The 17,940-nt window shown below is 40.8% G+C and overlaps 1 protein-coding gene across 3 annotated transcripts in view; it reads left to right on the top strand.

Moving 5' to 3' along the window:
- The window catches only part of crppa (CDP-L-ribitol pyrophosphorylase A), a 125,154-nt gene that overhangs the window by 25,586 nt on the left and 81,628 nt on the right, over positions 1–17,940 (top strand). For all 3 annotated transcript variants that reach the window (XM_034174330.1, XM_034174332.1, XM_034174331.1), the window contains exons 4-5: positions 11,462–11,566; positions 15,257–15,302. In XM_034174330.1, coding sequence (XP_034030221.1) covers positions 11,462–11,566; positions 15,257–15,302 — 151 coding nt within the window. The remainder of the gene's footprint in view (positions 1–11,461; positions 11,567–15,256; positions 15,303–17,940) is intronic.

Below are 17,940 nucleotides of genomic sequence, written 5' to 3'. Positions count from 1 at the left end.
TATTAATATTGTATTTTATTATTTATGATATAGTACAGATGAACAACACAGTGGCAGAAGGTTCCTGATTCAAGACCACAGACCTAGATTCGTTCATTCATTCATTCATTCATTCATTCATTCTTCTTCGTCACAGTTCCAAGTTCTACTAAAACGTTTATAGAAAAAAAGTGGGGGAAGAGTACTGAAAATTTGTTCTTACTGTGCGTACAAGTAGTGTTATTTTGCTGAAATAATACTCCATTACAAGTAAAAGTACTGAGATTAAAAAGTAGTTAAATAAACCTGGAAAGTACTCTTCTCAAAAGATACTCAGAATACCTTTTAGTCATTGATATTTAATTAATTCTAAATAACTGTAAAATCAAATAGGAGATCCATGGGGAAAATAATGACTTTCAATAAAACACATTTCTACCTTATTGATGAAGTGTATAAATAGAACAAAACTCAGGCAAATTGTGTTCTAAATAAATAAACACATGAAACAAAAGTCTGGGTTAACTATGCTCAAACCATTTTTGAACCTGTATAAACAATATTAAATTTTCCCAGTGCACTTAAAACAAACGGCTGGCCAACTCTTGGACAAGCTCACGTCTTGGGCAGTTCACTTTCTGAACCTTTTGTTAAGTTTCAGCAGAAGCTGCTTTCCAAAGTTCACAAAGTCTATCTGATTTTATTTGAATATGAATATTATACCAACACAACTAAAAACCTGCTGGCATAGAGTTGATGCTGGGTTTAGCTTGACGCCTTTTTATTGCTTTGAAGGACAGAAGCGTTTTTTTTTTTTTTTTTTTCACAAATGAATACATAATGTATACAGGTGTGTAACTTTTCAGGACAAAATCTGAAATTATGTCCTTTAATTGCATTCATCACTTTATTGCTCCAAGTGTAGGAGTTTAAGTATCTCGGGTCTTGTTCACGATTGGAGGTAAGTTAGAGTGTGAGATCAATAGGCTGACTGGGGCTGCATCTTACGTTTTAGCGATGCTGTACCGGACGGTTGTGGTGAAGAAAAAAACTGAGCCAGAAGGCAAGGCTCTCAATTTACACTCCTATCCTCACTTATGGTAATGAACTTTGGATCGTGACCGACAGAAACAGTTTGCGGATATAAGCGGCGGAAATGAGATTCGTCCATCAGGTATCTGGGCTTACACTCCGGGACTGGGTGAGAAGCTTGTCTATCTGGGAGGGACTCTGAGTCGAGCTGTTGCTTCTTTGCATCAAAAGGAGGGAGCCGAGGTGGTTCTGGCATCTGGTGAGGATGCTCCGTTGTTGTCTTCCTAGGGAGGTCTTCTAGGCGCGTCCAACTGGGAGGAGATTGAACGTGCACCCATTTTGGCATCCGTTCACTGGCTTCCTGTCCCAGTGAGATCAGATTTTAAAGTTCTGCTACTCGTCTATAAAATTGTTCACAGACTGGCACCTCCCTACCTAGCTAATTAAACCTCATGTACCAGCCCGGTCTTTGCATTCTCAGGTTGCAGGACCACTTAGTGTCCCTAGGGTGAATAAGAAGTCTGCAGGTCATAGAGCTTTCTCTTATCATGTCCCTCTTCTTTTCTGTGGTATGATCTCCCTGCAGTTAAATTCTATGGAGACTTTCAAGTCCAGACTTAAGATGCACTTATTTTCCCTTTCGTATGGCTAGCATACTAGTATAGTATAGTTCTATGCTTTTTACTCTATTAATTCATTTTATTAGGAAACAAGCGGGCCGCAGCCTCAACTTTATCTAAATTCTGGGTCTTTTAGTGAAGCTTAGGGCTAGTGGCCGGCGATCACCTTAGTATTTCCTGTTTTTCTTGTTGTTTAATGCTAACAAATTATACTATATTTCTTGTCTTTCTGATGCTTTATTCTGTTTTTTCTCTCTGTTTAAGGTGCAGCTCCATCCAGAGATGGGTGTGGTATTTGTGCTGGAGACCCTCCTGTCCTGTGCACCAACAGCATTTCCTGTATATTCATTTTGTGAATTGTTCTATAATTTGTGTCTGTAGCATGGCCCAAGCAGAGGGTCACCCCTTTGAGTCTGGTCTGCTTGAGATTTCTTCCTCAGAGGGAGTTTTTCCTCACCACTGTTCCTCTTGGGGTTAGTAAGGTTAGACCTTACTTGTGTGAAGCACCTTGAGGCAACTCTGTTGTGATTTGGCGCTGTATAAATGAAAATAAATTAAAATTGAAATTGGGGTTCCAGAGAGGACACGCTGGAAGAATTATATTTCCCAGATGGTCTGGGACTGCCTTGGGTTCCCCTAGAGAGAGTTACAGGACTTTGCCTAGGAAAGGGAAGTGTGGACCTGGATAAGCAGAAGACAATTAATGCATTTCCCAGTATTTTCAGTCAAATTAATTTGATTAAAGTGTTCAAATATTTAACTTTATAATACTATTGTAATACAGTGGATAAAAAGCTTCAGAAAAAGCTTTTTCCTATTTTCAATTGAATGAGTTACTCCCCTGTTCATATCAGCTGAGCTTGAGTTTGATTTAAATAAATATGAATCCGTTTTCATTCAGTGATTTTTTTTTTTTTTTTTTTTTTTTTTATACCCAGATTAAGAAAATTCTTATTTATCAAACAGATCTACCAACAACCATTAGAATATTCTCATCTGTTGTATAAGTAACATTGATTGTGAATTGTGTCACATTAAATAAAATTAAAATAGAGATGTGGTGTGAGTTTCTGTGAGCAGGTGACTGGCGTCCTGTCACTTCTTTCCTAGTGGAAGTAGGTGTGTGAGTGAAGTAAGGAATTGGCATACTTTTAGATAACTTACTTTAATTTTTACTTAAGTCCAACTAAAATTACAGAATTAAAAATGTGCTCTTAAAAGTACAAGTACCTGAAAAAAACCTTAATTACTTGAATAGTGGTAATTAATTACTTCTACCCATGGAAACAAATAATGTTTCACAGTGCACAGAGGTCACGTCAGGTGTTGGAGTTTCTGCTGCTTATGCCACATCCACCACACTGCGGAACCACCTTGGGTTCTAGATGGCAACCATCCACACCATGTGGGCCTCATGGCCTATATACGTAGGACTTCTTCTTCCAACATCTTCAGTCAAAACATGTTTCCAGGACAGATCATTCCTGACACTATCCTTCAAGTAACACATGCATTTGTACACTATCCCAACATTCCAGGATAAAATCCTGTCATAGACTCTCACAAAACACATTACCAATCTCACAGAGTCATGTGGAAAAAGTCATACATTCTGATGAAACCAAGGTTCCAGTTTTTAAATTTTATTTCAGATATTAAAGTGTTGGAGACAGTAGTCCAATGGCCAAAGAAAACAGTGTCCTGTGAAGTGTGTGTATAAATAATGTGGTGATGGCAGCAATGTGTTATAGGCCTGTTTCTCAGTCTGCAGTCAGCAGTTCCAGTAACAATGGTAACGGGAAAATGAAAGCTACTTTAGTGAACTGTCTGCTGCAGGGTCAAGTTAGAGAGGATATTCGTCTTTTGCAAAGATAACAGTATGATGCAATGAGTCAGATTTCCTTTGGAATGTCTGGACAAAAGTGAAAGCTATTTGTAAACAGTGTTAATCAGTGAGTGCATACCTGGATGTTTTGGTATATCAGTGGACAGAGTTAAAGTAGAAGCTCTATGCCAATATCTTATCAAAAGGCGATTTCTTTGCTCTTTCTTCCCATCATCTTCTCAGGATGACAGTATTCATTGTCTAAAACCTCTGCAGAGCAAGGTATGTAAACAGTTACTTGGTACATTGCCTGAAATGTTTTCAGTGCCCCTTCACACATAACACAATTGAAGCCAACTAGCACACAAAGGAGGAATTGCATGCCATTCGTGAAAAATCTGAGCTGCTTCTAATGCCTTGTACACCTGTAGCTACAGCTATTTGCACACACCAGTGGCTGAAAGAGAGAGAGTGTCCTGTGAGAGCCCATTCGTTTCCTATCACGGCAGGCGTTGGCCAAATTCCAGGTGACACACATGAACATCTAACACAGCTCGCTGGACACTTTAGAAAATGTGTGGCCATTCACGCTGTTAGCACGAAAATAGTGAGCAGATGACCACTTTTGAGCTGGATGTGAAATTTGTCTAAGTGCCCACACAGTTGCAAAGCAACACAAATGTGGTGTGCCAGAGTATCTGCTCTCCCCTCAATATATGTGCTGTGCATGTGTATTGCACGTGTGTTTTGTCCCCCCCACCCCCCACAACACATGTGACGTGCGTGTGTTTTGTGCCCCCCCTGCAACATATGTGGTGTGCCGGGGGGGGCACACTTGCATGGAATGCTGATATGTATGTACAGATGGGGACTGGCCAGCCACGCCTGAGTGCACACAGCACGGCGAGTGGCCTCCCAGCTGATCGCCAGCCAGAGACTCACTGACAGCTGCAAATGATGGCTCAGTACACACAACGTGTCACATTAAAAACACAGAGACCACCACCAGGACAGATATATAAATAAGTACTACAATAACTACATACGCAATTACATAACAAAATAGCTAAAAAAAAAGATCACATAACACAGAAACAGAGAGTGACCCATTGGTCTTTGCACTGAATAAACAGGAGGCGTGGCCGCCGACAGCAGTAGATCTCTGGTCCTGAATGTCACAGCTGGGGAACACGTACTGTGTTTTGACGGACATGGCCTTACAACTGTCCACTGTGATGTGCGTGTGTCTGCTTGCTGCCTTCACGTGGACATACATGAAAACATATATCGCTTTTGCGACAGGCTGCAGTGAACAAGCACATGGCGCGCGCATTGACAGGCTGTCACAGGTGAAACGGACCATCAGATCATGTGGTCACGCGGTAGGTGATCTGAATGTCACGTCTGTCTGACAGGACACGTGTGTCCTGTGAGTGGCGCGCTGCAGGACTACAAGCCAACAGTGCAACAAATACGCCACTTTCAGTCACATATCACCAAAGATATGCTGTAAGAAATGGTGTTTTGTCAGTTATTATGACGCTTTATTCGCCATAATTAAAGACAATGAAAACTTCCTTGTCATCTCCATCATCTAATTTCTCTTTTTTAAAAAAAATACGTTTGTCTCCTTGTTGATTTTAGGCATTTTCCACTCCTGTAATAAGACAGTGATTGTAGTGCAGTGGTAAAGTTTCTGTCTGTTAATCAGACCTTTTGTAAATTGCAGGTTTGAATCCCGTGAGTGGAATTTATTTTTATTTAACCAGGGTTATTTAACCACAGGGTTCTGTATTGGGTCCCCTTTTATGTATTATTTATATCAACCCAGTGATTTTTCACTAATTATACACAATATCTAATCTATCAGTGTCCGGTGATTGTAGTAATTATGTATATACCCGGCTGGACATAATAAGACATAATGAGAGTGCACTGCTTCATTCATGTCATTTCATGACTGTACGTCTGTGACCATGGGTCATATACAGATGCACAGAGGGATCATACTTGTATTGTCCGCTCGACAAGAGGGATTAAATAATGGACATTGCGGTGTTTTTTTTTATACTGTGTAGTTGTTTTTTTTTTTTTCTCCACATCAGTAGCGCGATGTGGTTCCACATTCCAGTTTTTTTTTTCCTCCACATCAGTAGCGTGATGTGGTTCCACATATTTGTTGTTTTTTGTTTTTTTTTTTCCTCCACATCAGTAGCGTGATGTGGTTCCACATATTTGTTGTTTTTTTTTTGTTTTTTTTTCTTCACATCAGCAGCGCAGTGTGGTTCCACACGTCCCAGCTGTTTTTTTTTTTTCTCCACATCAGCAGCAAGATGTGGTTCCACACGCTCCAGCTGCCCTCATGAATGTTATAGGTGTGCCAAAACTACTATTTTTGTCTTTGCCTTATTAATAATTTCCAATGGTTATCACATGATAAGGAAGCTCAGAAAATTAATGACCAGATGTCTGTGAAGTTTACTATGAATAATGCTGGGGTTTATTGGATGAATCATAGTTGTGAGGTTTGCTTGTTGCATTTGTATGCATGTTGCTAGTTTGTACACAGTATCTACAAAATGTTGCTTATTATCTATTAGCAGGATTTCTCAAAAAGTCATGAATGGATTTCAGTAAAATGCGGTAAAGAGTTTAGCTTTGGGTCAAGGTTTTGCTGATTTATAGTTTGGTCCAGGATATTTGAAAATTTTATATTTGTATGTCTTCCATTGGTTTCATGTTAATTTACTTTGCCTAAGTAGGCTCACCACCTGCACTTTAAATTTGCTAAAAGAGATAAGGGCCGTTCAAACTTGGTTTGATGATAGTACTTTTTAATTATATCCTTACATTTCCTATAAAGATCACTAAATCGCTTGTGGACAGTCAGAAACATGTTTGGTTGCCTATGTAACACTCTTGCTACACAGTAATTTTTTTCAAAAATCAGCAGTGTTAAATTAGCACAGACAGTATTAAATTAACACTGACAGTGTGCATATGGTCCTATATTGATCCAGTGTGGGGCCATATGTACACTGACAGTCTGACTTTAACACTGGTGATTTTGCTGTGTACACTCTTCATTGTGTTTTATTGGGTATAATTCATCTACAAATTTTGAATTCTTGCATTGGGGCCATTCCTCATTTCAACTACCCATCAAGACAACTGGCTCATACTCGCATCTCAAAAGTAACCATCTGTTTGACATAGCCAAGTGAAACGTGCCTTTCTAATGTATATAGAACATGTTTCTGCATTGTCTTGTTGAAAAATGCATGAATGTCCCTGGAAAATATATCATCTTGAAGGCAGCATTTGTTGCTCTCTACTGTACAATTCAATTTATTTATATCACGCTAATTCACAACATAAGTCGCCCCAAGGCACTTCACAAGGGTAAGCTCTTACTTGAACCCTCTATTAACAAACACATAGAGACTCTCTCAAGCATTTGTTTTTTTTTTTTTTTTTGATTGTTGGAAGAAACCTCAAGCAGACCAGCCTTGGAGGGGTGACCACCTGCACTAGTCATACTAATGGGAGTTGGGTTATTTTTGTTCTCCTGTGCTGCATCGGATTTAGTCTGTGGTCTGATTTCATGATGTTTGTATTTGTAAAATCATTTGGAAACGTCTCTGATGAGACGCTACAGTGGATATTATGTTTTCACATCCTGATCCGAAACTGAAGGATAAATGTAACATTCACACGGCAGCAAATGGGAGATGCTTTTAAAGATTTTACTGTTGAACTCCGCATCCTGTTGAAACTACAAAGAAAATGGATAAAATGTTGTTCTGCCGCAGAGAGTTTAAAATTCATCAGGAATAAATTCAAAAGCACCAAAACGCCGACCCGGCTTTTTTGTTGTTGTTGTTGTTGTTTTTTAATCATTGTTTATATTGAATAGGTAACACTCCTGGTAAGTCTTTGATCTTATTATATCATGTTTTTTACTTAATTCATTGGCAGTTGATGTTATTTAAGTTATTTTACACAAATCAAAATCTGTCTGTGGGATTCATTTACTTCAGACTGTCTCCATGCAAACTTGACATTTATTTATTGAGCTAGCCTGGTAAATCTAAATTTTATGGTTTCTTCTGTTACATGGGTGTGAATCTCATCCAGTCGTTATTTTCAGAACATTTTTTTAGACATTTTATTAATTTTCTCAGGCATTTGTTGACGAACTGGAGATCTGCCCATCTATGCTCCTCCGACACACACTTGTACCAAGTCTCATGATTATATTCACCTGCTGACATCACCCATTTGAAATAACATTGTTGTTGTTGTTGTTGTTGTTGTTGTTGTTATTATTATTATTAACTCATCCACATGGGGTTTGCAGCCAGTACATTCTGAGTGCCGGTCCCAAGCCCGGATAAATGAGGAGGGTTGCGTCAGGAAGAGCATCCGGCGTAAAACAAGCCAACCCAACTATGCAGACTCAGAATCGAATTCCCATACCGGATTGGTCGCGGCCTGGGTTAACAACGTCTGCCACCGGTGCTATTGCCCAACAGGGTGCCGGTGGAAATTGGGCTACTGCTGGGCGAAGACGACAAAGAAGAGGAGGAAAACGTTGCCATGAACAGCGGGAGAAGAAGAAAACTAGAAGGGTGGAAATGAGAGTGGGGACTTTGAATGTTGGTAGTATGACTGGTAAAGGGAGAGAGCTGGCTGATATGATGGAGAGGAGAAAGGTAGACATATTGTGTGTGCAAGAGACCAAGTGGAAGGGAAGTAAGAGCAGGAGCATCGGCGGTGGGTACAAGTTGTTGTACCATGGTGAGGACAGGAAGAGAAATGGTGTTGGGGTCATTTTAAAGGAAGAGTATGTTAAAAGTGTGTTGGAGGTTAAGCGAGTGTCTGACAGGGTGATGAGTGTGAAGTTGGAAATTGAAGGGGTGATGATGAATATCATCAGTGCATATGCCCCACAGGTAGGTTGTGAGATGGAGAAAGAAGATTTCTGGAGTGTGTTAGATGAGGTGGTGGAGAGTGTGCCGAAGCATGAAAGAGTGGTGATAGGAGCAGACTTCAATGGGCATGTTGGTGAAGGGAACAGAGGTGATGAGGAAGTAATGGGTAGATATGGTATCAAGGATAAGAATGGGGAAGGACAGATGGTAGTTGATTTTGCAAAAAGGATGGAAATGGCTGTGGTGAATACCTACTTTAAGAAAAGGGAGGAGCACAGGGTAACATATAAGAGTGGAGGAAGGTGCACTACATTCTTTATAGGAGATGCAAGCTAAAAGAAATCACAGACTGTAAGGTGGTAGCAGGAGAGAGTGTCACTAGACAGCATAGGATGGTTGTTTGTAGGATGACTTTAGAGGTAAAGAAGAAGAAGAGATTGAGAGCTCAACAAAGGATCAGATGGTGGAAGCTGACTGTTGTGTGAAATTTAGCAAGCAGGTGAGAGAAGCACTAGTTGGAGGGGAAGCAATTTTGGACAACTGGAAAAGTACTGCAGATGTGGTGAGGGAGACAGCTAGGGCAGTACTGGGTATGACATCTGGACAGTGGAAGGAAGACAAGGAGACTTGGTGGTGGAATGAAGAGGTCCAGGAAAGCATAAGGAGAAAGAGGTTGGCGAAAAAGTTTTGGGATAGTCGGAGAGATGAAGAAAGTAGACAGGAGTACAAGGAGATGCGGCGTAAGGCGAGAAGAGAAATGGCAAAAGCAAAGGAAAAGGCATATTGCGAGCTGTACAAGAAGTTGAATAGTAAGGAAGGAGAAAAGGACTTGTACCGATTGGCCAGACAAAGGGACAGAACTGGAAAGGATGTGCAGCAGGTTAGAGTGGTAAAAGATGCACATGGTAATGTGCTGACAAGTGAGGAGTGTGTGCTGAGAAGGTGGAGGGAATATTTTGAAGAGTTGATGAATAAGAAAATGAGCGAAAGAAAAGGCTGGATGATGTAGTGAGAGTAAATCAGGAAGTAAAAGAGATTAGCAAGGACGAAGTGAGGGCTGCTATGAAGAGGATGAAGAGTGGAAAGGCAGTTGGTCCAGATGACATTCCAATGGAGGCATGGAAATGTCTAGGAGAGATGGCAGTAGAGTTTCTAACCAGATTGTTTAATAAAATCTTGGAAAGTGAGAGGATGCCTGAGGAGTGGAGACGAAGTGTGCTGGTTCCTATTTTCAAGAACAAGGGTGATGTGCAGAGCTGCAGTAACTACAGAGGCATAAAGCTGATCAGCCACAGCATGAAGTTATGGGAAAGAGTAGTAGAAGCTAGGCTTAGAAAACAGGTGAAGATCTGTGAGCAGCAATATGGTTTCATGCTGAGAAAGAGCACTACAGATGTAATGTTTGCTCTGAGAATACTGTTGGAAAAGTACAGAGAAGGACAGAAAGAGTTACATTGTGTGTTTGTGGACTTAGAAAAAGCTTATGATAGGGTGCCAAGAGAAGAGTTGTGGCATTGTATGAGGAAGTCTGGAGTGGCAGAGAAGTACGTTAGGGTAGTGCAGGACATGTACAAGAATAGTGTGACAGCGGTGAGATGCGCAGTCGAAATGACAGACTCATTCAAGGTGGAGGTGGGATTACACCAAGGATCAGCTCTGAGTCCTTTCTTGTTTGCAGTGATGATGGACAGGTTGACAGATGAGATCAGACAGGAGTCCCCATGAACTATGATGTTTGCAGATGACATTGTGATCTGTAGTGAGAGTAGAGAGCAAGTTGAGTCTAGTCTGGAGAAGTGGAGATATGCTTTGGAGAGAAGGGGAATGAAAGTAGAAGCAAGACTGAGTACATGTGTGTGAATGAGAGGGAGCCCAGTGGAATAGTGCAGTTACAAGGAGTAGAAGTGGTGAAAGTAGATGAGTTTAAATATTTGGGGTCAACTGTTCAAAGTAATGGAGAGTGTGGTAGAGAGGTGAAGAAGAGAGTGCAGGCAGGGTGGAGTGGGTGGAGAAAGGTGGCAGGAGTGATTTGTGACCGAAGAATATCAGCAAGAGTGAAGGGGAAAGTTTACAAAACAGTAGTGAGACCAGCTATGTTGTATGGTTTAGAGACAGTGGCACTAACAAAAAGACAAGAGGCAGAGCTGGAGGTGGCAGAGCTGAAGATGTTGAGATTCTCTTTGGGAGTGACAAGAATGGACAAGATTAGGAATGAACATATCAGAGGGACAGCTCAGGTGGGACGGTTTGGAGACAGTCAGAGAGGCTAGATTGAGATGGTTTGGACATGTGCAGAGGAGGGACCCAGGGTATATAGGGAGAAGGATGCTGAGGATGGAGCCACCAGGCAGGAGGAGAAGAGGGAGACCAAAGAGGAGGTTCATGGATGTGCTGAGAGAGGACATGCAGGTGGTTGGTGTGACAGAGGAAGATACAGAGGACAGGGTGAGATGGAAACGATTGATCTGCTGTGGCGACCCCTAACGGGAACAGCCGAAAGACAAAGAAGAAGAAGAAGAAGAAGTTGTTGTTATTATTATTATTAGTAGTAGTAGCAGTAGCATTATTATTACTAGCCCTGAATTGCCCCTGTCCCAACTTCTTTTGGAATGTGTTTTTGGATTGAAATGAAGTTGACCACACATAACAGAAAATATGTTGGGTTCATATAGTCTGCAGTGAAATAGACGTCAAAGTAAATGTAAAGATCACTGCATGTTTTTTTGTTTTTGTTTTTTTTTCCTTTGTCATATCATCCCACCTTTTTCTGATTTTGGGTTGTCCAGTCTTGACTAAAAACTGTCTACTATTTAGTTTCCAAGCACAGGAAGGACAAGCTGAAGTCGGTCTGTCTGGACTCACATTTTTCAAAAAAAAAAAAAAAGTCCAACTCAATGTGGACTGATTTTAATCAGTCCCATCTCCATTATGCTGTTGCTTTTCTTTGCATCCATTACCACATTTCCAGCAGTGCAGTCGTACAACACTGTGTACCATGGTTACACTGTGATGGAAATCCATTTTTGCTGACATTTATCCCGTGACTGTCCTCTGTTGTGTCCTCTCTTCAGTGCACTGAGTCAGACTTTGAGTTTGGCACAGAGTGTCTCCATTTGGCTCTGCAATACTGTGGCATCAACGCCAAGCTCATCGAGGGTCCGCCAACACTGTGGAAGGTGAGCACTTGAAACCACTCCAGATTTATTTTTCTCTTGTAACTGTACGCCCATTATGGAGTTATCATATGGGCAGAGAGAAACCTCTTATCCAAAGTCACATGTGACTGGTGCATTGACTATGACATCCAGAATAGACATGCAGAAATTAGTTTAACTGGAATGTTCTATCCTGGCAACGACACAAATCTGAGAGCCCATATTAAATTTGCTCCAGCATTTTAGGAAGATTCTGGCTATTGCGGGGTAGAAATGTTCTGTATGGAGGCAACTATTGGAGCGTGTACTTTGGGCTAGTTTACCCAAATTATGATAAAATACTTTAGAAAACATTTCACAAAAAGAGTGGTATCTTGATAAGCAGATAGTTTTGGATTTATGCCCCAATGTTTTGAGATACTGCTAAGATTTGTGGGAGATTTTTAATGAACAAAGAACAAAGAATTTTCTTTGTGCAGTGCATTACAGCACTGAACCAAGGCATCTGATAAACCAGGTTTCTCTGGATAGCCCAGTTTGCTCCAAGAAGTATTCATAGAAACATATTGAAAAAAAAACGACTGTTCTAAAATGATAGATTTTTATTAAAACGTAAAAAAACAAAACAAAAAACTGTCGGCTGTCATTTTTTCTGTTTCAAAAGCTAGGTAATGCAATGGGAGCCTATCCCAGCAGTCATAGGGTGTGAAGCAGGGTACACCCTGGACAGGATGCCAGTCTTTCGCAGGGCCACATATAGACAGACAAACACAGTCACACCCCTATCTACAGACAATTTAAAGTTTTAAGTTCACCTAACCTGCATGTTTTTGGATGTGGGAGAAAGCTGGAGCACCCGGAGGGAACCCACGCAAACATGGAGAGAAGTGATCCCTTGACGTTCTTGCTCTGAGGCAACAGTGCTAACCACTAACCCACCATGCTGCACCACATTATGTACACTCAACAAAAATATAAACGCAACACTTTTGGTTTTGCTCCCATTTTGTATGAGATGAACTCAAAGATCTAAAACTTTTTCCACATACACAATATCACCATTTCCCTCAAATATTGTTCACAAACCAGTCTAAATCTGTGATAGTGAGCACTTCTCCTTTGCTGAGATAATCCATCCCACCTCACAGGTGTGCCATATCAAGATGCTGATTAGACACCATGATTAGTGCACAGGTGTGCCTTAGACTGCCCACAATAAAAGGCCACTCTGAAAGGTGCAGTTTTGTTTTACTGGGGGGGATACCAGTCAGTATCTGGTGTGACCACCATTTGCCTCATGCAGTGCAACACATCTCCTTCGCATAGAGTTGATCAGGTTGTCAATTGTGGCCTGTGGAATGTTGGTCCACTCCTCTTCAATGGCTGTGCGAAGTTGCTGGATATTGGCAGGAACTGGTACACACTGTCGTATACGCCGGTCCAGAGCATCCCAAACATGCTCAATGGGTGACATGTCAAACGCCAGCGAATGTGAGCATTTGCCCACTCAAGTCGGTTACGGCGATGAACTGGAGTCAGGTCGAGACCCCGATGAGGACGACGAGCATGCAGATGAGCTTCCCTGAGACGGTTTCTGACAGTTTGTGCAGAAATTCTTTGGTTATGCAAACCGATTGTTTCAGCAGCTGTCCGAGTGGCTGGTCTCAGACGATCTTGGAGGTGAACATGCTGGATGTGGAGGTCCTGGGCTGGTGTGGTTACACGTGGTCTGCGGTTGTGAGGCTGGTTGGATGTACTGCCAAATTCTCTGAAACGCCTTTGGAGACGGCTTATGGTAGAGAAATGAACATTCAATACACGAGCAACAGCTCTGGTTGACATTCCTGCTGTCAGCATGCCAATTGCACACTCCCTCAAATGTTGCGACATCTGTGGCATTGTGCTGTGTGATAAAACTGCACCTTTCAGAGTGGCCTTTTATTGTGGACAGTCTAAGGCACACCTGTGCACTAATCATGGTGTCTAATCAGCATCTTGGTATGGCACACCTGTGAGGTGGTATGGATTATCTCAGCAAAGGAGAAGTGCTCACTGTCACAGATTTAGACTGGTTTATGAACAATATTTGAGGGAAATGGTGATATTGTGTATGTGGAAAAAGTTTTAGATCTTTGAGTTCATCTCATACAAAATGAGAGCAAAACCAAAAGTGTTGCGTTTATATTTTTGAGTGTATTTATAATGCAAACACTGGCCTTAGATTCAACTTGTTGATCTGTCATTGCTGCTCTTGTTGTCTTAAGGCGGGCTTACACTGTGCGAGTTTTGGCTCTTTTTCAGCCGATTTTTCACTCGTGCGAGAATTTTTTGTATCGCGCTGAGTTTCATCTTAATCGTGCGTCCTGCATCGTGCAGTCTACATGGAGTAACGAGCTGCGTTTACCATTTCACGACCACCTCCCGATCGGGAATCGTATGGTCGGATGAAAATCAAACCTGTTTGATATTTTGGTCGGCCGTCATGACTCGTGAGGGTTCCGCACTGCTGAAGCAGTGCTACAAGTGTCTACACGCTGATTACCTCGTGCACTGTGCATGAGCAAACACCGGAGAGAGCAAACAGTGATCTCATGTAAAGTCATGTTTTTTTTTGTGTGTGTGTGTGTGTGTGTTCCCTCGCAATAACCTAATATCATATTAAAGTTCATGCCTATCAGCGCGCACAGTGAGTGGAATCAGGCAGTGGGAGACTGAACGTATATGCGCGCGCGCACACACAGCAGACAACAACAGGATTTACGACAGATGAGGGAGAAAGTTGCTGCACCTTGCACAGCTGTATGACTCCATATGAAATATAGTTTATTTATACAACAGTGTAAGTAGCAACACCTGTTATGAATGTTTATGTTTTCTTTTTTTACCGTCCTCTCATGGATCACGTTGCTGTCTATTGTGTGTGTGCACACACATATACGTTCAGTCTCCCCCTGATAGGCATGAATTATTTTTTTTTTTTTAAGAAAAAAAAAGCTTCCAACGTGTGGTTTTTGAACGTACAATGTGAGCAGTCAGATCGCATCAGAGCATCGGGCCATACAGTGTGAGAACATGAATCGTGCGCTCTGAACTTTTAAACCCTGCGGTTTTGTCGCACAGTTTGAGCTGGAGCCAAGTACAACGATTGAAAATATTGTACAGTGTATGCCCAGCCTTACACATTTCAAATAAGTGTTATGCTGAATAATATTAAACATATATTCCCTCTTTTTTCCAGAGCATGATCTTTCAGTTTGAGAACATGATTTCTTAAATTTACATGTTCTCAAATACACAGCTCTCATTCAGATTTTCTTGTTTGGCGGTGGTTGGCATCCAGCTTAATGGTGTGCTACCAACACCTTCTGCTTCGGAGTGTGACTCACAGTACCTCGTTCACGATACAGGAGCCACTTGTCATGCGTGTAGATGGTGCCATCTTGTGGCCATAGATGACAGTGCAGTATTTTTTCATATGTAAGTCATTTCAGAAAATAAGTTGCAAGACCTCCCAAGCTATTAAAAAAGAAAACAACCTTTGATTAACAGTCTGGAAAGCAACACATGTACTGTTCAATAGCGATATGATTTGGATGCACTATATTTTATCTAAATTATTGGGTGCCAAACACTTGTTTATTATTTATTTATTTATTTATTTAAATGTTTTTGTGACTTTGAGTGAGCAAAATTTTTTATTCTATCCTGTAGGTAACCTACAAGCAGGATTTGGCTGCTGCAGAATCCATTGTTAAAGGTTTGGTCCTGTATTTTTTTTTTTTTTCCCAGTATTACATCATATTTTACTGTCCAAATATTTTATTCAGTGAACTGTTCCATTGTGTCATATGGATATACATTATGTACCTGTTCAATAGACAGAAAAGCTGTCAGACAGCAGACAGCTTTTCTGTCTTTGTCTTTGTCCTTGTTAATTCTTTTGCCTGTGTGTGTTACTTTACAGTAGACATTGAATTTAAACATGCAGCGGTGTCCTTGGCAGACACCAGACCAAGGTTTTGGAAATGAGAGAGATTGACCAAAAAAGAGAACATCTTAATCCTTATTTCAGGATACAGTAGTGTTCAGAATAATAGTAGTGCTATGTGTCTAAAAAGTCAATCCAGGTTTTGAGTATATTTCTTATTGTTACATGGGAAACAAGGTACCAGTAGATTCAGTAGATTCTCACAAATCCAACAAGACCAAGCATTCATGATATGCACACTCTTAAGGCTATGAAATTGGGCTATTAGTAAATAAAAGTAGAAAAGGGGGTGTTCACAATAATAGTAGTGTGGCATTAGTCAGTGAGTTTGTCAATTTTGTGGAGCAAACAGGTGTGAATCAGGTGTCCCCTATTTAAGGATGAAGCCAGCACCTGTTGAACATGCTTTTCTCTTTGAAAGCCTGAGGAAAATGGGACGTTCAAGACATTGTTCAGAAGAACAGCGTAGTTTGATTAAAAGGTTGATTAGAGAGGAGAAAACCTATAGGCTGTTCCTCTACAATGATCTCCATTGCTTTAAAATGGACAAAAAAACCAGAGACGCGTGGAAGAAAATGGAAAACAACCATCAAAATGGATAGAAGAATAAGCAGAATGGCAAAGGCTCACCCATTGATCAGCTCCAGGATGATCAAAGACAGTCTGGAGTTACCTGTAAGTGCTGTGACAGTTAGAAGACGCCTGTGTGAAGCTAATTTATTTGCAAGAATCCCCCGCAAAGTCCCTCTGTTAAATAAAAGATATGTGTAGAAGAGGTTACAATTTGCCAAAGAACACATCAACTGGCCTAAAGAGAAATGGAGGAATATTTTGTGGACTGATGAGAGTAAAATTGTTCTTTTTGGGTCCAAGGGCCGCAGACAGTTTGTGAGACGACCCCCAAACTCTGATTTCAAGCCAAAGTTCACAGTGAAGACAGTGAAGCATGGTGGTGCAAGCATCATGATATGGGCATGTTTCTCCTACTGTGGTGTTGGGCCTATATTTTGCATACCAGGTGTCATGGATCAGTTTGGATATGTCAAAATACTTGAAGAGGTCATGTTGCCTTATGCTGAAGAGGACATGCCCTTGAAATGGGTGTTTCAACAAGACAATGACCCCAAGCACACTAGTAAATGAGCAAAATCTTGGTTCCAAACCAACAAAATTAATGCCTCGCAGATGTGAAGAAATCATGTAAAACTGTGGTTATACAACTAAATACTAGTTTAGTGATTAACAGGATTGCTAAAAAAGCAGTTTGAACATAATAGTTTTGAGTTTGTAGCATCAAGAGCAGATGCTACTATTATTGTGAACACCCCCTTTTCTACTTTTTTTACTAATAGCCCAATTTCATAGACTTAAGAGTGTGCATATCATGAATGCTTGGTCTTGTTGGATTTGTGAGAATCTACTGAATCTACTGGTACCTTGTTTCCCATGTAACAATAAGAAATATACTCAAAACCTGGATTAATCTTTTTAGTCACATAGCACTACTATTATTCTGAACACTACTGTATGAGTAACTTCAATCACACTTTCTCCTAATTCCCATCATGCATGTGATGATAAGATCATTTTCTGCCACAAGCTCAGGCATGCTTCTAATTTCCATCATCCATTCATCATTCAACAACCATACAGCAGATGACAATGTTCAACAGATGGCAGGCAGGTCGATTGGATATTACATAAGCAAAACAAAGTTGCTTTTTGGATCAGTGTGACACATCAAATTTTGATAGATTTTCATCAGTTTGTCTTCCTTATACATATGCTTTTACTTTGGAGAAATACAAGACAGTAGTGTTTACTATGTTTGAGTCATCATGTTCACAAACAGGTGGGTATGTACTCATTCATCAACATCACTCATCGACTCATTCATTGGTATTGCTGTATTTTACAGGGTACGCACCTAGGCTTATTCAGAACCTAGGAAAATCCCTTGCTAAGTTTGAAAGAATAAAATCTTTGCAGCGTTGTTGATGTTGAGTATAACAGGCCAGTGTTTGTCTTCTGAATATCATGTTGAGCAGGTCATGACAAGCACGACCGTCATAATCAGGGAAATACACATTAACGCAGATCGATATTTCACCTCCCCAGCACCTGGACCAACACTTACCTGTGTGCTGATGACATAAGGTGATAAGTGATTATTACCAGAATCTTTTATGTGAATGAGTTTGTGTGTTTCTGGACAGGATGTAGTAAAAAAAAAAAAAAGGTCTTCCATCTGTCAGTATAACAAACAATTGAGGAACGTGTGTGTGTGTGTGTGTGTGTGTGTGTGTGTGAAGACATCCTTCAAGTGAAGCCCTGCAGCTTCTGGTGGCCATATTTGAGCTTTTCGACTCTTTGAAGTCGGCGCCATCATCATCATTTGTGGATATTG

The sequence above is a fragment of the Thalassophryne amazonica genome, chromosome 7, assembly GCF_902500255.1.
Source record: "Thalassophryne amazonica chromosome 7, fThaAma1.1, whole genome shotgun sequence".
In the NCBI taxonomy this organism is placed as follows: Eukaryota; Metazoa; Chordata; class Actinopteri; order Batrachoidiformes; family Batrachoididae; genus Thalassophryne; species Thalassophryne amazonica.
This window is presented reverse-complemented; position numbering and strand designations above follow the sequence as displayed.